Source organism: Ochotona princeps, chromosome 1 (genome assembly GCF_030435755.1).
Source record: "Ochotona princeps isolate mOchPri1 chromosome 1, mOchPri1.hap1, whole genome shotgun sequence".
In the NCBI taxonomy this organism is placed as follows: domain Eukaryota; kingdom Metazoa; phylum Chordata; class Mammalia; order Lagomorpha; family Ochotonidae; genus Ochotona; species Ochotona princeps.
Genome location: NC_080832.1, coordinates 7,572,050 through 7,593,741, shown reverse-complemented (window position 1 = coordinate 7,593,741; position 21,692 = coordinate 7,572,050). Strand labels below are relative to the sequence as shown.

Sequence of the window (21,692 nt, the reverse complement as noted above, 5' to 3'; positions counted from 1 at the left end):
GTGTGACTTGACTCACAGTCTCTGTGGTCCTGATGTACATGTTCTGGCCCTTGCATGAAGCATGTACAACTATTGTTGAAAGTGCTTAGAGGGTTCGTTTTCTAAGCATCACTTTCTGTTTTGAAGAAGAAAGAAGTTTTGCTCCTAAGAGCTGGTGTTGTAGCACAGAGGGTTAATCTCATAATGCATGCATCCCATGTGAGTGCTGGTTTAAGTCCCAGGTGCTCTAGTTGCTATCCATGTCCCCACTCATGCACCTAGAAAAGCAGTATCTGCCACCGATATGGGAGACCTGGACAGAGTTTCAGGTTCCTGGCTTCAGCCTGGTCCAGCTGTGGACACTGTGGCCATTTGGAAAGTTAAGTGATAAATGAAGGATTTGCTCTCTCTTCTTCCTTCCCTCCCTCCCTCTCCCCCACTATCACTCTGCCTTTCAAATAAATAAACCTTAGGAAAAAAAATTAAAACTTTGTCTCCTTAAATTGCAGGAAAACTTGGAGAAAGATCAAAGATAGGCAAAGTTCAGTTATTGCCAGTCACTGAGAAGCCACTCACGAACAGTCGTGAGCACCCTTGAGTGCAGACCTGCCCTTGACACTGTTTACTGGAAGACAGGCATGCAGAACCATAGCCTAGCCCCCAGCACTGTGGGCACCATTCTTAGACCCAGCTTGTTTCTATGTGGTGAGTCCTGAAGGCCTCAGGTGACATCCGAGCACTTGTTATAGGCAACTTGCAGTGCTGTCTGTTGGAGCCCAAGCACAGGCAGTCTTTGCTGGAAGAATCTGGTTGGTTATGTTTTTCAGTGGAATAATATGATTGGGTATTTGACCTTGTTCTATTGACTTTGAAGGGCCTATGGCAGAGCTGGGGTAGATGGTGGGAGGGCAGTTGATGTGTGTGAGTTGGGGGCTCAGGAATGAGGCTGGCAGGCTGGCAGGCTGGAAGTGTGGAAGCGGTCCCCAAGGCCACATGCCAGGCCCGAGGAGCAGGGTAGGAAGGCACCTCGAGGGGACTGGTGTCTGGGAAGGAGCAGCCTGTGTCAGCCAGCGAGGAGCAGCTCAGTTCTTGACCACGGTTTGGGAGTAGAGGCAGCAGACTGGTGTCTGCCAGGGGTGTGTTCATTGCTTTGTTCTCCTGAAGACCTTGGCTCCCCGAGCTTTATCTCATTGGAAGTGATTAATATGGAAAGAACTTGGGATGGCGACGAGCTTTTAAAATCTGATTCTGGGTTGTAGCAGGACACAGTCGTCTCTGACGTACTTGTTTCAAAACAGAGCAACCTCTGTATCGTGTTTAACAGCCTGTTAGTGCCTTCTGTGGCCTGTACTCCGTCTTAATGGTGGATTAGAGTCTTCCCAGGAGCTGCAGTTGGAAAGGATTAATGGTGGAAGATATGGGAATGGTTCTCCCCTCTCTTCTGCTTTAATGTAATACAGAATGCCTGTTAACTCATTGTAGCACCCATTCTTTGTTCTTTTGTCTCATCTCTTCATTCTTAAAAATGCAAAATGTGAATGACACACAAATGCTGTCTCCATGCAAAGATGCAGAGACATGTCTTTCCTTCAGCTCTTCCTCCTCCTTGCTTCCTTCAGGCACTTTCTGCTGTTGGTCAGACACTGTGTCAGATCCTGAGGAGGAACTGGTGAGCTGCTAGAGCCTGAGTCCCTACTCGGGCTTACCTGATGCAACACGCAGTTGGACGGCTATAGCGACAGACTGACTTACGGCGCCAGGTGAAGGGGCTGGCCAGTTCAGTCCTGGGCAGGGCTCCCCCTGGCCTGCAGCAGCTGCCTTTCTCACCCTGTGCTCCTACACTGTTCCTCAGTGCTTGTGGGTCGAGCGTGTATCCGCTTAGGTCTGAGCCTCCTTTTACAAGGACACACATCTCATCCTGGGGCCTATCCTCATCACCTTGGAGACACCGAATCAGCTTCCAGACACCCCACTTTTGAGATACCATCAATGTATGAACTTGGGGAGCATGTAACCATTCAGTCTGTAACAGCCCACACCTTCAAAGCTTAGTTTAGCTTGGGAGTCAGAAAACAGGGATCCACATAGGAAAGCTATCTGAATCCTGAGTGCCCTAGAGCGTGCTTTTCATGACATCCTTGATTAAATGAGTAAACACGAGGCCGGGGTAGAGAGAAGCCTGGGGTCCTAGAGGGCTTCGGCAGTTGCCCGGGCCCAGCACTCCTCCCTGTGTCCATCACAGCCTGGTCTATTCTTGCTTTCACCAGTGTACACTAAGGAATCCATCACTGCCTGTTTGGGAAAATTGGTTCTGGCTTTTCGTAGGATTCATTCATTACAGTGTAGATCATGTTTAGGGAAATATGTGATAGATACATGATTTGTTCTTAAAATCTCTGCCTTACTACTTCACGAAATACATTTTTGCAGACATATCTGTGTACAGCAAATCTATCCCAGTTGTCAAAATTTATTCCGTATAATTACCTCGTGATTGTCACTGAGTTCAGTTTGTTCATTAGCGATAAATACTGATGGAGTGCCCTCTGTGTCCCAGAGGAGAGGAGCGGCATGGTCAGCTCACAAGGAGCTTCACTTCCGAATCTCTAAAGCAAACCAAAGCAAGGAAAGAACACCCTGCAGAAATTTCCCTTTGTGTAAGCTACAGCCTCATTCATCAGCCAACCTGGTGTGAGCTCACCTGAGCCCACAGCTGCAGTGCCAGTACCCAGCTCACCTGAGCCCACAGCTGCAGTGCCAGTACCAGCTCACCTGAGCCCACAGCTACAGTGCTAGTACCCAGCTCACCTGAGCCCACAGCTGCAGTGCTAGTACCCATGTTAACCTGAACCCACAGCTGCAGTGTCAGTACCAGCTCACCTGAACCCACAGCTGCAGTGTCAGTACCCATGTTAACCTGAGCCCACAGCTGCAGTGCCAGTACCTAACTAACCTGAGCCCACAGCTGCAGTGCCAGTACCCAGCTCACCTGAGCCCACAGCTGCAGTGCCAGTACCTAACTAACCTGAGCCCACAGCTGCAGTGTCAGTGCCCAGCTCACCTGAGCCCACAGCTGCAGTGCTAGTACCCAGCTCACCTGAGCCCACAGCTGCAGTGCTAGTACCCAGCTCACCTGAGCCCACAGCTGCAGTGGCAGTACCCATGTTAACCTGAGCCCACAGCTGCAGTGCCAGTACCCAGTTAACCTGAGCCCACAGCTGCAGTGTCAGTACCAGCTCACCTGAACCCATAGCTGCAGTGCCAGTACCCAGCTCACCTGAGCCCACAGCTGCAGTGCCAGTACCGAGCTCACCTGAGCCCACAGCTGCAGTGTCAGTACCCAGCTCACCTGAGCCCACAGCTGCGGTGTCAGTACCCAGCTCACCTGAGCCCACAGCTGCAGTGCCAGTACCAGCTCACCTGAGCCCACAGCTGCAGTGTTTAGATCCAGCTCCTCCCTGAGACACCAGTGGTACTAGTACCAGTGTTCTCAAGTTTTACCCAACATCACTAGGTGCTGTTAGCTAATGTTTTGACAGTTAAATACGTTGATCTTTTAGCATTTTGCTTATTTTGGATTTAGCTGGTATATGTGTTTGTGTTTACTTTAGTTAGTGATAGATACTATTCTCATGGAATAAGGCATTAGACCCCAAACACTACAGTGTCTCTTTAGAAGCATCAGCATTTCCAGGTATTATCCAGTAATATTCGACTGTAGCTCTGTGTACCAGTGCAGACAAACAGAAACTTATGTCTCAGTTTTAGAAAACCATAGCAGTGAATCTCTGTTACTTCTTTTCCAGAAAAGTAAATGGCTATTTCCTGTCTTAATCCCTCTACTCCACCCTCAAAAAGTGAGGCAGTGGTTTTCCACTCCTGTTTGGAAAGGTCCGTCCAGCATCTGCTATTGGTCATGTTTGTGTTGAGGTCTGCTTTGCTTGCCATGGTCACCAGCTGTTCTGCTGTTGGTGTGTCACTGCTCAGTTCCTGAGCTGCTTTCTGTTTCAAGTTCTATGTAAATTTTGTCCTCTTCCTACTAGTGGAGACCACAAGGGTTGCTGAGACACCAGCACTCATTGGCACTTGGTCATAGGTCTGGTCTTATTACAGGTGCTGTTTGGCACGGCTGACGGGCAGGTGATCGTCATGGACTGCCATGGCAGGATGCTGGCCCATGTCCTCCTGCACGAATCAGATGGCATCCTCAGCATGTCCTGGAACTACCCCATCTTCCTGGTGGAAGACAGCAGCGAGAGCGACACAGACTCAGACGACTACTCCCCACCCCAAGGTAGCCGACTCTTGGCCCTCACGTTCCTTGTCACTGAATAGAAGGGGACAAAAGAGTTTCAAAAGAGAACCAGCTGGCTCAGAGAAGGAAGAGTGAAGATCCATTCCAGGCCTGGCATGTTGACTTGCTGGGAAGGATTCTGCAACTGCAATGCAGGCAGCACTGGCCTCATCTCTGTTTCCTGTGCCACTGCTTCTCCAGCACTGTTACCCACTGGTTGAGGCATTCTTATATGCACAGCAAGATAGGGCTCTTCCTGTGTCCCTGAGGGAGAATTAAGCGAAATGAGGATGAAAAATCCTAGCTATTAATGTAGCCAAGTCCCTAATGGTATTAAAGCATGTAACATGAGCTGCAAGAGGAGAGGATTGGTTCAGCTGTAATGAAGGCCAGCTGTTAGGCTGCCCCTGCACACCCATGTGCTCCTTATCTCAGGCAGACTCGCTCTCACTCCTCAGTTCACGGGTACCAACTGCACCTCTGTGATGGTCGGTGCTCTTCCTAGATCCTTCACCCCAGTGTGTGTTACCCACAAATGAATAGGAGATGGTAACAAAAGCATAGGGCCCCTTGGCTCTTGACACTGGTCATCTCCACAGCTGAGGCTCTCCAGTGGCTGCTGTGTGGGCCCACCACCCACATGCTCTTCCCCTACACTGCCTCTTGTTCATTTGTTCTTTCTTTTTTTACAGTAAACTGTGTTATCGACTGATGGAAGGGAATAGCTCTTTGGTCAGAAGTAATGACACTACAGTAGGCTTCTGTCTGTGACCAGCATGGCCATGTTCCCAGTGTGGCGTGGCCTTAACAGTGGCAGGCCACTCCCTGGGGGGTCCTCATGTTCCTGTCACCAAGCCCCATGTTGTCCTGTCCTATGAAGGGCAGGCCCAGGGAAAAGTGAAAACGTTCCCCGCCCTGCCCCCCCCAGCAGTAGCTATCTCCAACAAGAGCCCCTCTGTTAGAGAGAGACAGTGTGTTATGTTGCCCATGTGTGTGTGTGTGTGTGTGTGTGTGTGTGTGTGTGTTGCCCAGGTGTGTGTGTGTGTTATGTTGCCGAGGTATGTGTGTATGTTACATTGCCCAGGTGTATGTGTGTTATGTTGCTCAGGTGTGTGTTTGTTATGTTGCTCAGGTGTGTGGTTGTGTGTATTTTGTTGCCCAGGTGTTTGTGTGTGTTGTGTTGCCCAGGTGTGTGCCTCTTTATGTTTGTATGTTATGTTGCCCAAGTGTGTGCCTCTGTGTGTCTGTGTGTGTGTTGCATTGCCCACGTGTGCATCTCTGTGTGTAGAGGTGTTGCTTACTGTGAAAAAGAGACCAAGATTGATGTAGCATTGCAGACCCAGAGGATCTTAGGAGGGAGCATTCCTGCCATCGGCGAATTCTTCTGGGAGGAAATTTCCCCTTAAATAGGGCAGCAGCCTTGAGTGAGCTGATGGTGTTTCCACAGCCATGTCGTAATGAAGTCTGTGTCTTTACAGCACAGATTCGGTAGGCTTGTAAAATGGAACTCCTCTTAAGTACTTTGAATTCAGGTAGAATCATCCCTGTTTTAGGACAGGAAGAGAAAGTTGTGGAGATAAATAATAAAGCAAGTCCAGATTAGGTCTCAGAACAGATCTCCATCCTCTTCTCGGCAGCCATGGGGTAATTCAGAGGATGCTAGGCCTCTCCTATTCGGAAGTAATGGGTTATTGGTTGATGGCCTGGGTAATTTGAGCATGGAGGTTGGTATAGAACAGTACTGTAGTATGAAGCAGTGGAGAGCAATCCTGCAGTTTCTGTGCAGGCAAGTGTCAGGGCCACCCCAGTGGCCACTGCAGAGGGGCTCAGCGTGGGCTGAAAACCCTGGCTCACCAGGACATGGAAGAATTACTCACTGTTTGAGACTATACATGCAAAAACCGTTCCACAGTCCTTCCTGGCCACTTCCATAACATCTGGGCAAGTATTAGAAAGCAAGAAGTTTCCTTCCACTGGCTTGAATTAGTTGCCATGCCACACACTGCTTTTATGAGCCATGCCCAATTTTAGCCTTTACTCTAAAGTTGGAGTCTTACAGAGATTGCCCCATTGGAACTTGGACCTGAGTGGGTGCTGGTTGCCTCTTTTTCACTTGGCACTTGTTTGTGTTCACAGATGGCCCCGCAGCATACCCCATCCCAGTACAGAACATCAAACCTCTGCTTACTGTCAGCTTCAGCTCGGGGGACATCAGCTTGATGAACAACTACGATGACTTGTCTCCTACTGTCATCCGCTCAGGGCTGAAAGGTACGAAATGTCGCCCATGACCCAGGCTGGTATTGCACACCCAGCGCTGAATGGTGTCTGTCTGCAGCAGTGACTTCCTCTGCACCTCATGGAGGCTGTTTGAAGAACACGCTTCAGCTCCCCTGATTATCTGGTCTGATACCATAGAGGATTTCCTGACATTGTCTTTGTCTTAGCTTCTTTTCCTCACTGTGGCATAAATGGTACCAGGTGATCAGGTATGCAGGTGTTTGCAGCTGGCTTGTCTTGTGTCAGCACACCAAGCAAACAGCAGCAACTGCCACTCCTGAGGCAGCAGGTGGTGCACAGGACATTCCCACAGCAGCCTGTTGTCTTGAAGAGTCTGGCAGGCTCATTAAGGAGCAGTCCTCATGAGTACAGCTGCCTCGAAAGGCTTGTGCAGGTGCAGAGGAACTGGCGTGGAGGCAGCCGTCAGGGCCGCCATCTTCCCAGTAGATGTTTTGAAGTGTCACCTTAAGAGGCAATGGTGGACTCAGGTGTTCGGAGTCAACTCTGCCATGTGAGACGGCTATTGATGTTATGACCCTGGGTGAGTTCTTTGGAAGACAGTCTGTCTCTTCAGGGTTGACTGGTGCTATATTAGAAGATGTTAAAATTCAGTGTCCTCAGCTGCTTCTGGTCCTTGATGTTAGAGGGGACCTACATATATGAATGCAGAGCTGAGTAGCTAGCCAGACCTGCTCAGTAGAACCAACTACTGTCGCTGAGGACTGGCCATCCATCTACAGGCACTGACATGGTCTGCTGCTCTGGCTGAGTGGCTCAGGACTACACTGAGCTGTCAGTCACTTGGCCACCATCTGTCACACTTGCCTGCAGCCCGGCCCTAGCACAGACTCACTCTGAGAGGAGCAAATCCTACCCTTTGTGCTGTTTCAAATGTGTTTGTAGGGAATTATGTGGCTTCTTGTTTCAGCTTCCTGGAGCCTCCAATGCTGCTGTGTGTTAGTGTTGGGTGAGGGTTGGGATTGGGGTCAGAGAATGACAGCCTCACGTTCTCGAGCAGGGTGGCAGCGACAGGGATCCAGGCGTTGGCACCACAGAACACCTGCTAAGATCCGCGCAAGTCCTCCAGCTTCTCCTCCCGTCCTCTGAGAAATCATGTTCTCCAGGGTGTTTACTTGAGTCTTTCCTGTTATTTTTCATTCCTTGGCTTATACATAACTTCATTCATGTCTTTTTATTAGAACTTCATCCATATCCTTTGTTTAAAAATTGACAAAGCCCCCTGTATGGATGCTGCCACTTGTTTGGATAGCTAGAAGATTTTTTTTCACTTTGTGTCTCACTGCTTTTCTCAGCCCTCCCTACGACTGCTCTGTGGCTAATGTAAAGGGAAGCTCGGGGCGCAGACAGGTCCCAGGGAATGTCATTGCGGCAGGAGGCCCGTGTGTTTAGTGTCTCAGTCATTACTGGCTGTGAGTAGGAGGGGTGGAGTGATGAATGCGACCTGGGGGAGCCCTGAAGCGGCTTTGTGGCAGGATCCCTTTTGGTCATGGCTAGCTGTGCTGCAGAGTGAGCCACCTGGTTCTAGGTGTCACACTTTTTGTATTATCTAAGCAGGGCCATGAGTTTAGGGCCTTTAAGATTGGATAGCTGGATAGGTGGGTAGGTAGATAGAGTGTGTGTGTGTTCTAAAACTTGGAAGTACCAATAATTTTGATTATTTGGAAAAAAAGGAAATAATTGCTCACATAGGAGTACAACAAACCATTTAAAACTCCCTGTTACAGGCATTGAATGGTTTGTGGGTAGGTATTGCATGTCTAGTGTGAAAATTTCTCTGACAATACTACCTCCAAGTGGGAATGTTTATCAGGCATAAATATGAGCTTTGCCATTGGTTCACTTGCATACTTTGAGCCTTTGTAAACTCTGGGAGTCATCTCCAGAAGCAGAGGACACAGCACTAGGAGAGCACCTAGGTGGTACACAGGTCTGCTGATTATTCCCTTACTCGCCTTAGAGAAAGTGTTCTGTAAGTCTCATTATGGAAATGTTGGTACCAGAGAGATACTTAACATTCTGCTTTGTTACGCCTGAGTTGCTGCCTGACTTTGACCCAAACAAACACTTGTTTTTAACAGAGCCTGTATGCAGAAATAGCCTTGGTTATCTCCATGAGTTAACAGAGAGAGCCGCATCTGGGTTTACTTGGGCATCTCTGTTCTTGAACACTTGCAGATGAGTGATGGTGCTGCTGAGTGGCCTCACACTGACGGTGTCTTCTGTACTTTCAGAGGTGGTGGCCCAGTGGTGCACACAGGGAGACTTGCTGGCAGTCGCTGGGATGGAGCGGCAGCCCCAGCTTGGCGAGCTCCCCAATGGGCCGCTTCTGAAGAGTGCCATGGTCAAGTTCTACAATGTACGTGGGGAGCACATCTTCACACTGGACACGCTTGTGCAGGTAAGGGCCTTCAGTCTCTGGCGTGCATTCCATCACTGACCGCTTTAAAATGACATGGACAACCTCTATTACATAATGAGTAAGTTGGTTATATTCATGACAATTGTTTTTGGCAAACATTTATTTAATCCCTTAAACCACATTAATTGAATTGTAGTGTAGAAGAAGCCAGGAAAGATAAGGGACAGAGCAATTTTTTCTTTTAATCAGAATGCTTTATTCCAAATCCCAGACAGGATGGGAAGTAAAGTAAGTCTGTGTTTTTATGTCTGAAGTAGAAATCAGAAACTTTCAGACATAAATGCTGAGGCTTCATTTATTTACTTGTATGGAGGGAGAATAATTTGCTCTTCCATTTTTCCAGAGCCCTTGCCTAGGCCTTCTGACAAACATTCATAAAAGAAAATCAAATTTAAATTTAGCAACCTGTATCTTTCCTAAATACATGCAAAATAACTAAGAACACTGAGAACATCTCTACAGAGGATCTTGAAGGGGTAGGAGTGTCTTAGAGCTGAGCTCTAAAAACGTCCCCAAAGGGCCAGCATTGTGGCATTACAGCTAAAACCACCGCCTGCAATGCTGGCATCCTGTATGGGCATCAGTTCAGGTTCCAGCTGCTCTGCTACTGATCCAGCTCATTGTTGAAGGCCTGGGAGAAGCCTTCCATTAGAAGGTTAGCCAGGTGGATTACTAAGGGGACGCAGCCAAGGTGTGAGATTGAAACTCTGTCAAGGGACTGGGTTGAAGAGCTTTCAGGTCATGTGCATTGAAGCCACAGTTGAGAAAATGAAGCTAATAAATGCAAAGAGAATGAAGAGACAGTGAATGAGGAGAGAGCCAGTCACAGAACTTGGATGGCGGAGTAGTAGCCTTTCTTTAGCAAGTGGAAAAAGGAAGAGATGGTAGAGGAATGTGGTAAAAAGCCATTAAAGGAAAATGCCAAGCAAGAAGATAGCAGTTGAGTGTAGACATGAGCAAATTGGATCTGGAGGTTTTAAGGTCAGCGAATGTCCTCAGTAGAGCAATAGTGATGGAAGTCACATTGGGAAAGACGTGTTCAGTCATCATTCAGTCTCTGTTGAGTCAGCTGTGTACTACACACTTGTTTTTAGGGGCTGGAGATAAGAGCTACAAGAGCTGATTTGGCAGAGAAGCAAAGAATGATAGCTTGAAATGGAGAGCATGACCGTGCTTTTATAAGCAAGTAATCAGGCTTTGGGACAAAAACTAGGAAGCAGAAGGTTAACATGAGGCAAGGACAGGTTGGAAGATGGGGTTTGAGAACAGTAGGAAGGTCAGTTTGGAAGAGGTGATGTGGAACAGAGAGATTGTGGCAAGAGCCAGAGCACATATTGTAGAATGACATCTGTCTCAGTAAAGCAAACGGATTGAAGAAAGCAGTGAGGATTTGGCATTGGTGCTGTGGGGTCCAAGAGGCTTGGCTGGATCAAAGCCCCAGCAAAGCTGGGTAACGTGACCTGCAGAGTCCATGCTGCCCACACCTCTTCCACCCTCCTGGAGTCACAAGTGATGGAGCTTGCCTACAACTAGCAATTGGCTAAATCATTGTGCAGAAAACTAAAACAAGAAAAAGAAGCAGTGCTATAAGGAATCCAGGGAACTGCTAAAGATGTGACTGAACCAGGCAGCCTCTGAGTAGGTGTGGAAGGAAACTTTGTGACCTGATCCTGGGAGCCCATGGTTTGGAGGAAGTAATACGACAGAATGAGAAGTTGTGGTTGGGTAGCAATTTCTAATTCCTAGTTTAGAAGGGAAGTAGTTCTAAGTGACAAAGTGAACTGAAGTGAAATATACTTGACTGTTACTAGCCGTCTGTGATACAGGGGAAAATAAACATAGATATTGGACTCTCTGAGGAGTTGATATTGAAGAAGAGGTGACCCTAATTACAATTGTAAACTCACTGTCAGATCACTACCTAGAAGATAAGACGTGCTCCGTAAATATTTGCCCATTGGATTAATGAGGTGAGGCTTGGGGTGACTGATGTCAACATAGGCATTCTTCAGTCTCCCTGTTTATTGTTGAAAGCACTGGTCTAAACGCACCCTTTATTTATAGTTTACACTAACTTTTACCTCTAGCCCAACCAAAAAGCAGTGTATTATTAAACTATTATCTGATGCTACAACAAGAAGCCAGATAACAGGTAGTTTATAATGGACTGAAAGTTTTTTTTTTAATTATTTATTATTTTACTTCATTAATTACATTGTATTATGTGACACAGTTACATAGGTACTTGGCTTCTCCCCACCCCCCCCAAACCCTCCCACCATGGTGGATTCCTCCACCTTGTTGCATAACCACAGCTCAAGTTCAGTTGAGATTCCCCCATTGCAAGCGTATACCAAACATAGAGTCCAGCATCTTATTGTCCAGTCAAGTTCAACGGCTTCTTAGGTATACCCTCTCTGGTCTGAAGACAGAGCCAGCAGAGTATCATCCCAGTCAATTGAAAGCTCCAACATACCATCAGCAAAAATTTACATCATTATGGAATTAATTGACATAGTAATGAGTAACCAATATGTTAAAAGTAAATGCGAGTTCCCAGCCACCTTCTGTGACCACCTCACCTACACTTCAATTTTAGTTTATACACAACATATAACATTCATAACATAACATGTTATACATAACATCATATTATCTTAAATTAAGGCAAACATGTGGTATTTAACCTTTTGTGATTGGCTCATTTCCCTTAGCATTATGGTTTCCAGTTTGGCCCATTTGGCCACAAAGAACTGCATTTTGTTTTTTTTAATAGCTGAGTAGTATTCCATGGAGTAGATGAACCATAGCTTTCTTATCCAATCCTCTGTTGATGGGCATTTTGGTTGCTTCCATGTTTTTGCAGTTACTGATTGTGCTGCTATGAGCATAGGAGTGCATGTTGGTTTCTCATAAAACAATTGTTCTGGATATATTCCTAGGAGTGCTATTGCTGGATCATACGGTATGTTGAATTTGAGTTGTTTGAATATTCTCCATACTGATTTCCATAGAGGCTGTACCAGCCTGCAGCCCCACCAGCAGTGGAGTAGGGATCCCTTTTCCCCGCAACCTCGCCAACAAGTGTTGTTGGTGCTTTTATTCATGTGGGCCAGTCTTACTGGCGTTAGGTGGTACCTCATTGATGTTTTAATTTGGATTTCCCTTATTGCCAGGGAACTTGAGCATTTTTTCATATGTTTATTTGCCATTTGGGTTTGTTCCTTTGTGAAGTGTTTGCCCATTTCCCATGCCCATTTGTTGAGTGGCTTGTTTGTTTTGACATTTTGGTTGTTTTGTAACTCTTTGTATATTCTGGAGATCAGCCCTCTATCACCTATGTCGTGTGCGAAGATCTTCTCCCATTCTGTGGGTTGCCTTTTTACTTTGTTGATTGTTTCTCTAGCTGTACAGAAGCTTCTTAGTTTGATGAGGTCCCAATTGTTTATTTTGGTCTTGATTTCTACTGTATTTGGAGTCTTTTTTAGGAAGTGAGGGCCTACCCCTAAGTGTTGCAGTGTGTTTCCAACATTTTCTTCCAAAAGTTTGAAGGTTTCTGGATGTAGGTTTAGATCTGTTATCCATTTAGATCTGATCTTAGTGTATGGTGAGAGATGTGGATCTATTTTTTTGTTTCTGCAGGCTATTAACCAGTTGTCACAACAGCATTTATTGAACAGACCTTCCCATTTGCCTGGATTGTCGTTTGTCTTTTTGTCAAAGATTACTTGGCTGTATCTGTGTGGTTCCCTTCTGGTGTTTCTATTCTGCTCCATTGATCTTCCTCTCTATCTTTGTGCCAGTACCACGCTGTTTTGATAACCACTGCCCTATAGTATGTCCAGAGGTCCGGAACTGTGATTCCCCCTGCTAACTTCCTGTTCTTCAGGATGGTTCTAGCTATCCGTGGTTTTTTGTGTTTCCAGATGAACCTTTGGATCATTGTTTCCAGTTCCATGAAGAATGTTTTGGGCAATTTGATTGGGATTGCGTTGAATGTATCTATTGCTTTTGGCAGTATAGACATTTTAATGATATTGATTTTACCTATCCAGGAGCATGGGATGTTACTCCTCTTTTGAGGTCTTGTTCAATTTCTTTTTTAAGTAGTTTGTAGTTTTCTTCAAATAAGTCTGCTACATTTTTGGTTAGATTTATTCCCAGATATTTCATACTTTTCTCTGTTATTTTGAATGGTATCTTGCTGGTTAAGTCTTTTTCCATCTTGGGGCTGTTCGCATACACTATGGCTGTTGATTTTTGTTCACTAATTTTGTACCCTGCCACTCTACCAAACTCTCGTATAAGTTCTAGCAGTCTCTGTATTGAGTCTCTTGGCTCTTCTACATAAAGAATCATATCATCTGCATATAGTGAGAGTTTGACTTCTTCGTTTCCCATTTGGATTCCTCTGATTTCTTTTTCTTGTCTTATGGCCTCAGCAAGTACCTCTAGGACTATGTTGAATAGTAGTGGAGAAAGTGGACATCCCTGTCTTGTTCCAGATCTCAGTGGGAAGGGTTCCAGCTTTTCTCCATTCAGTATGATGCTGGCGTTGGGTTTTTCATATATGGCTTTAATTATGTTGTGGATTTTTCCATCTATGCCTACCTTGGTTAGGGTTTTTAGTAGGAAGTGGTGTTGGATTTTGTCGAAAGTTTTTTCTGCATCTATTGATACTATCATGTGATTCTTGTTTTTCAGTTTTTGGATGTGGTGTATCACATTTATGGATTTGCGAATGTTGAACCATCCCTGCATTCCAGGGATGAATCCTACTTGATCTGGGTGAACGATCTGTCTGATGTGTTTTTGAATTCTGTTGGCTAGGATTTTGTTGAGAATCTTAGCATCAATGTTCATCAGAGAGATAGGTCTGTAGTTTTCCTTCTCTGTTAGTTCTCTGTCTGGTTTTGGGATTAAGGTAATGTTGGCTTCATAGAATGAGTTTGGAAGGGTTGCCTCTTTTTCTATTGTTTTGAAGAGTTTGTAGAGGATTGGGGTCAGTTCTGTTCGGAATGTTTTGTAGAATTCTGGAGTGAAGCCGTCTGGGCCTGGGCTTTTCTTTGTTGGGAGGTCTTTAATCACTGATTCAATCTCTACTTCAGTTATGGGTTTGTTCAGGTCGTTTGTTGCCTCTGGGCTAAGTTTTGGCAGGTGGTAGAAGTCTAAGAACTTTTCCATTTCTTGGTGATCTTCTGATTTGTTGGAGTACAGTGCTTTGTAGTAATTTCTAATTATGGCCTTAATGGATGCGGTGTCTGTTGTTATGTTGCCTTTTTCATCTTTGATGCTGTTAATTCTTGCCTTCTCTTGTTTTTTCTTTGTCAGTCGGCCAGTGGGGTGTCTATCTTGTTTATCTTCTCAGAAAACCAGCTTTTTGATTCATTGATTTTGTGTATGGTTTTTTTTATTTCTATCTGGTTGATTTCCTCCCTTGTTTTGATGATTTCTTGTTTCCTATTGTGTGTGGGGCTCTTCTGCTGTTGTTTTGCCAATTCCTGGAGGTGTGTGTTTAGTTCTTGTATTTGGCGGCTCTCTTGGGCCTTGACATGAGCTCCAATTGTGATGAGTTTACCCCGTAGCACTGCTTTGGCAGTGTCCCACAAATTTTGGAATGTTGTGTCAGAGCTTTCATTGGTTTCCATAAATTTTTTGATCTCATCTTTAATTTCTTCTCTGATCCATTGTTCGTTTAATAGCATATTGTTCAGCCTCCAAGAGTTTCTGTATTTCCTGGGGCATTTTGAATTGCTGATTTCCAGTTTCATTCCGTGGTGGTCTGAGAGGGTACATGGTATGATTCCTATCTTTTTGAAGTTATTTAGGTTTGCTTTGTGTCCTATCATGTGGTCGATCCTGGAGAAGGTGCCATGCACTGCTGAAAAAAATGTATGATCTGGGCTCGGCAGCGTGGCCTAGTGGCTAAGGTCCTCGCCTTGATCCCATATGGCTGCTGGTTCTAATCCCGGCAGCTCCACTTCCTCTCTATCTCTCCTCCTCTCAGTATATCTGACTTTGTAATAAAATAAAATAAAATAAATCTAAAAAAAAAATGTATAATCTGTGGCCTTAGGGTAAAAAATTCTATAAATGTAGACCAAGTCCAGTTGTTCTATTGTTTGTATGAGCTCTGTTGTTTCTTTGTTGAGTTTTTGTTTTGTTGATCTGTTTATTGTTGTTAGTGGGGTGTTAAGATCACCCACTATTATTGTGTGCATATCTATGTCTCCCCTTAAGTCCGTGAGTAATTGCTTCACGTAGCTAGGTGCGTTTGAATTTGGTGCATATATGTTCACAATGGTAATTACTTCCTGATGGATCAGTCCCTTCACCAATATATAATGTCCTTCCCTGTCCTTTTTGATGTGTGTCAGATTGAAGTCCACATCATCTGAAATTAAGACAGCTACTCCAGCCTTTTTTTCTCGTCCATTGGCATGAAATATCTGTTTCCAACCTTTCACTTTCAGCTTCTTCGAATCTCTTCTGGTTAGATGTGTCTCTTGTAGGCAACAGATAGTTGGGTGCTGTTTGATAATCCATTCTGTTAATCTATGCCTTTTGATTGGTGAGTTCAGGCCATTTGTGTTAAGAGTTAAAATTGAGAGGTTGTGATTTTGCCCTGCCATACTTGTTTTTGTGGGTGTTGATATGTGTGTAATTGCCCTTTCTTGTGTGGACTTTAGTGGGGAGATCTTCCTGTTTGCCATCTTTGCTTATGATTCACCTCCTTTTTTTCTGGATTTAGTGCATTTCTAAGGAGATTTTGTAGAGCTGGTTTTGTGCTGGCATAGTCTTCTAATTTCTCTTTGCTGTGAAAGTATTTGATTTCGTTCTCAAATACGAATGAGATCTTTGCTGGGTACAATATTCTTGGTTGACAGTTGTTCTGATTCAGGATTTGGAAGATCTTTGTCCATTCTCTCCTTGCTTGTAGGGTCTCTTCAGAGAAGTCAGCAGTGATTCTGATTGGTTTTCCCCGGTATGTGATCTTTTCTCTGCTTCATGCTTGTCTCAGGATTCTTTTTTGTCTTCACTGGAGTGGAACTTGAGTACCATGTGTCTGGATGATGATCTCCTTAGATCGTGTCTGTTGGGAGTTCTCTGTCCGTCCTGGATTTGGGCTGGAATCATGTTCCAAGTGTTTTGGAAGTTTTCCTGTATAATTTCGTCGGGCACCATTTGCATTCCTGACTCTCTTTCTGCTCCTTCAGGAAGGCCAATAATCCTAATATTTGATTTTCTGAGGTTGTCTTTCATTTCTTGTATGGTCTTATTGGCTTTGTTCAGACTTGTCTCCAGCTGTTTAATGAACTGGGTATGTTCGTTTTGTGTGTCTTCCGTTTCAGAGATCCTCTCTTCTGCTGTATTTGTTCTGTTGGTTAGGCTCTCAATTTTGTGCTCTAAGTCAAGGATTTTACTTTTCGTTTGTTGTATTTCTGAGGCTATGTGGTTCTTGAATTCCTTGAAGTCCTCCCAATTCTTCTCATTGTCTCTGACATATTTTAACATTATTTTTTTGAATTCCTTGTCTAGTAGATCTTCTATGTCTTCATCTCGCATCTCCGAAATAGACATTGGCTTTTGATCCTTTATTGGTAGGGTGTTGGCACTCTCATCTGGATCATTACCTTTTCTGGTATTTCTTCCCATTGTGTTAGTGTTTCTTTTTTGAGAGACCTAGGCACCAGTGTGCTGAGGGGTCTCCAAGCACTATCCTGTAGAGATCGGAGTCTGCAGGCGTGGAGTAGCAGGGTGTGGGAATTTTCAAGGCACTTTTGGTGCGTCTCCAGAACACTGGACCTCAGGGCGCCACTCCCAGGGCCCAGCGGATTCAAAGCGCACTCTCAGCTCGTCCCCTACAGGTATGCTACCACAGGGCGTGGGGGAGTGAAGGCACTCTCTGTGTGCGCCCCCTGTGCGCGGGATCACAGGGCTCGGAGGATTCTAGGTGCTTTCTCGGTGTGTCCCCAGTGCCAGGAACTGCAGAGCGTGGAGGTTTTAGGTGCTCTCTGGGAACGCCTCCTGCACGCGGGTCCGCAGTGCTCTCCTGGTTCGTCTCCCAAGCACGGGACTATAGGGCGTGGGGTGTTCCAGGTGCTCTCTGGAAGCGCCTCCTGCGCAGGCCCGCCCACCCCAGCGCTAGCACGGGACTGCCAGAGGCGTGCTTGGGTTCCTGTGGGATAGCACCACCCAGCTGAGTGCCAGACCGCAAAGGCACAGGGGAGTATTCAGTGTGCCTTTTGCCTTTCTCCTCAGCACACAGGACCACTGTGCGTCACCTCCCAGACATAGTTTTGGCAGTTTCGAGGCACTCGCCCGGTGTCCCTAGGCACTGGAATCTCGGCGGGGGGGGAGGCGGGGAGACGAGCAACAAGGGTGTTCAGGCTCTGTGCATGCCCCTGGGGGGCCAACTCCCGGAGCCTCCAACCCACCACTGTCCCCACCCAACTCACTCAAACCTCAGGTTCTTGCAGTTTGCCTCTTCCTCTGGTGGGAACCCTCGCCGCTGGTGCGTCTCCCGGCTACTGCGTCCGTTGCAGGTCCCAGCAGGTGCAGGCGGATGGAACCTGGAGGCTGCAGCTGGTGTAGGTCCCGGCAGGGCTTGGTGACCAGGGTGGGCAGATGCTGGCTGGTCCCGATGACTCAGGGTCCTGGTGTCCGCAATGGGCGCAGGTCCTGGCGGGTCCTGGTGACCAGGGTGAGCAAGTGCCAGCGGGTCCCAATCACCGCTGGTCCTCACGGCCACAGCATCTGTGGGTCGGTCTGCGGGTCGACTGCGGCTTTCAGCTTCTGCACTCAAAGGTGACTCAGCAGGTCAGGAGCGGAAAGTCGTCTTCCCTGCCCTTTGTTTTGTTTTTCCCTGGTTGCTCTTCCGAGTTGTGTGGATTTTTTTGGCTCCACACTGTCCAGGGAACTTCACGTTCTTCTCCCTGTAGTTCTATGCTACTCCACTTACGCTTTTGTCGCGTTCTAGCCCTCTCTGTCTGTGAGCTCCCTCACAGTCTTCCTCCTATGTCGGCCATCTTGCGAGTCTCCTCTGGACTGAAAGTTAATGGGGTGCCCAGCGGCGTGGTCTAGCGGTTAAAAAAATCCTCGCCTTGAATGCCCCGGGATCCCATATGGGCACCGGTTCTAATCCCTGCAGCTCCACTTCCCATCGAGCTCCCTGCTTGTGGCCTGGGAAAGCAGTCGAGGACGGCCCAATGCATTGGGACCCTGCACCCGCATCGGAGACCTGGAAGAGGTTCCTGCTTCCCGGCATTGGATCGGCGAGCACCGGTCCGTTGTGGCTCACTTGGGGAGTGAAACATCGGACGGAAGATCTTCCTCTCTGTGTCTCTCCTCTTCTCTGTATATCTGACTTTGTAATAAAAATAAATCTTTAAAAAATAATAAAATAAAAAATTTAAAAAAAAGAAAGTTAATGGGCTCCCATTCAAATCCTAAAAGGTGAGCAGGAAGGGGTGGGAATTTTCAGCTCTGAGTTTATAAAGCTTTTGTATTTACAAGAACATCTGTGAGTTCACATGCTGAAACACACTCTCCCCACATTGAACATCATCACCACGTTGTCTGCATTAGGATGCTCTTCCTGCTGCCCTAGCTTCTCAGCAGGAGGAAGTCTGTCATCCGTACCCCCTCCCAAGTGCTGCCTCGGGCAATTTATTTATTTATTTATTTATTTATTTATTTATTTATTTATTTAATGATTTTACATAGTTGATGGGGTGGGAAGGATCAAGGATTAGGGAAAAGTAGGTGTGATTGTTTCCAGATTTTCTGTTTCTTCTTCATGTTTCAGGGGAAGGGAAGAGGGAAGAGGAGGAGCCTCACCCAGGGTGGAGAACAGCCACCCAGTTTGAACTCAGGGTCCTGATGTGGCACACACACCAAGGATTCTGCGCAAGTGGTTTGGGTAGTTCTTAAATGTTCTCGATCTTGCCAATCCAAAAATGAGGAATCTCCTCCAATATCTGTTGGCTGACGCAGTCAACCTTGCAGTCTCCATTAGATTACATTTTTGCTGTCATTATTTGGCTAGGGTAGTTGTCCAACTTGTTCTTTTCTCCTTTCTCTGCTATGCTACCAGATGTCCTCTGCAGGCCCCAAGACCTGCCATATCCTCCATGCAGGCACATTCTCTTAAATCTGCCTAGCAGGGTAGTCTCATTATTCCTCCAGGTACCTAATAACTTGGGCATGGATTGCACTTTCCTGCCTGATAGTTTTATTTGTTCACGTCAGCGACCCTGTCCTCTTCATTTCTCTGAACTTCACTGTGCCTAGAAAATAGCAGAGGTGCAACTGCCTTAACCGTTGCGGAAATTCTCATTAACTGTTACGGGAAACCAACAGGGATCTTGAGTTTGAACTATCTGCACCAGGGACAAAAGAAATAGAGCTTGACTGATCTTCCTGCTAGAAAAAATATTCCTCTAGCATTTTGGTGTTTTAGAAAAAATTCATTTTTTCATTTGAGAAAACTTGATCAGTAACAGAAAGGTAAAGAAACAGCCCAACATGATATGATAGCCTAGGGGCTAAAACCTCGCCTTGCACATTCCAGTATCCCATATGGGTGCCAGTTCATGTCCTGGCTGCTGCACTGCTATTCTCAGATTTTGAGATCTCCAGAAAATCATCAGGAGTCTGAAGTCGATGCAAACGCATAAGGACGGTTTATTCAGGCTAGCCTAGGCTCCCAGCCATCACCCAGCCCAGCAGGATGGGTAGCATCAGCAACCCCTTTGGTGGCAGCCGCAGCAGTAGCAGAAGGGCAGGGAAAAAAAAGGACTGAGGTTGGACAGCACAGGGTTTTTATACATTTCAGGCCAATTCCATAGTCATAATTGATCAGTTTAACTGTCAACTTTTTTTTTTTTTAAGATTTATTTACCTTATTACAAAGTCAGGTATACAGAGAGGAGGAGAGACAGAGAGGAAGATCTTCCATCCAATGTTTCACTCCCCATCTGTTAACTTTTAAAAAGAGCAGGTTGGCAGGCTTCTATTGGTGCGTTTGAAGCAAGCAACTTTCAAAAAGTACAAACTGGTGGGCTATAGGGTAGTGAGCAACTCTTATCTAAAAAGCATATCAGGGGCCTCCTTCCTGAGGAGTGCTCTGCTTGCGTGACCTGCCAGGTGTCACGTGGACTGTCAGGCCTGGAGTTCACACAGCTCCTCAGCCAAGCAGGCAAGGCAGAAATCACAAAAGCAGAAAACACTAAGGTTCTTCACCACTTCCCATCCAGTTCCCTGCTTATGGCCTTGGAAAGCAGTAGAGGATGACGCAAAGCTTTGGTAGCCTGAACCTGCAGAGGAGACCCAAAAGAAGCTCCTGCCTCCTGGCTTCAAATTGGTTTAGTTCTGTCTATTGCAACCACTTGAAGGATGAATTAGCGAATGCGGTCTTTCTCTTTTTATCTTCTGTCTATAGATCTGCATTTACAATAAAATCAAATCTTTCCATAAAAGGGTAAAGAGCATTAAAAATCAAGTTGAATATTAGTCATGTAGCAAGAACTTAGCTCTTGTCTATAATGAATCTTCACAGTATATATACTCTGTGCTCTTCAAGGGGTCTAAACTCAGATGCATTTTTATAGCAGGAAGGAAGTTAGGAAATTCATTGGATAGCTTATGAAAATAACTAAGTGCAAGTTAGATTGAATAATTTATTTCCAACTTAATTTGATTATAGGTTATTGGGTACAAAGTGTGATAGCATCAGTTTTAAAATTTGGTCTCAACTGACTTACAACAGCAGTGCCTGTGGCTGTAGCTCTTACAAGGAAATATACTGTAGTTTGTTTTGCTTTCTGTCCTGTGTTGTAATTCAAAATCCTGAGACTAATCTTATTGGGTGCTTTCTATGACACTTCTGTGTACATGCATATCTGGCAATCTGATGGAACACAATGTTAAGGTTAGCGTTACTGGGTGACATTTGTAGGCTAAAATGAGTTATATCTGGAGTTTTGTTTTGTTTTATAAACTGCCCTTAAAGGCAGACTAGGGAGGGTCACCCTATGCTAGTCATCCATAGGAAGATATTTGGATAAAACATTACAAAAGGAATACGAACAATAAGATTGGGGTGGGAACAGGAAGACCAAGGAGCTTCACTGATGGCCAGATGCTGCATGGCTCTTGGAGGAGCTTGTTCTCCTGATACTAGCAGGATGTGTTCTTCCTGTAGGTTGCTGTGACTAAAGGAGAAAGTCTTTTGAGGGCTTTGAGCTTAGAAAATACAAGAGTGGTTGTGATCTTTAAGACCTGAGATTGGGAACTCATTTCTGACTCAGTGAACTGCAACAATGTCGCATCCTATAGGTTCCACCCAAGATAGGTCTGAGTAGCCCTCAGACCTGATGACGACCAGATCAAGAACTCTAGTAGTGGCACATCAGGCGCCATTTCTTACAGTGTGGCCAAGAATTTAAGACTACAGGGACAGTAGTGAGCTGCACATATGCTGAGCTGGATGAGAACTCACTGAGCTCAGTGCATTGCACTGGTCCCACAGGAAAATAATACCAACTACAGCATTGTACAGGTCGAAATAGGTCTATGTGGCTCTCAGACCTAATGGCCAACAGTTCCCGGCAAGATCAGCACCACCAACAACCTAATATAGGACACCTGGTGTCTCCCTAATCCTGGGACCTGCTTGAACTGGAAGTGGGAGAAAGG

The 21,692-nt window shown here is 45.9% G+C and overlaps 1 protein-coding gene across 1 annotated transcript in view; it reads left to right on the top strand.

The window, feature by feature from the left end:
- The window catches only part of TULP4 (TUB like protein 4), a 153,789-nt gene that overhangs the window by 106,726 nt on the left and 25,371 nt on the right, over nucleotides 1–21,692 (top strand). Inside the window, exons 4-6 of the mRNA XM_004595454.2 lie at nucleotides 4,093–4,273; nucleotides 6,410–6,544; nucleotides 8,806–8,972. Of these exons, the coding sequence (XP_004595511.2) occupies nucleotides 4,093–4,273; nucleotides 6,410–6,544; nucleotides 8,806–8,972 (483 nt within the window). The remainder of the gene's footprint in view (nucleotides 1–4,092; nucleotides 4,274–6,409; nucleotides 6,545–8,805; nucleotides 8,973–21,692) is intronic.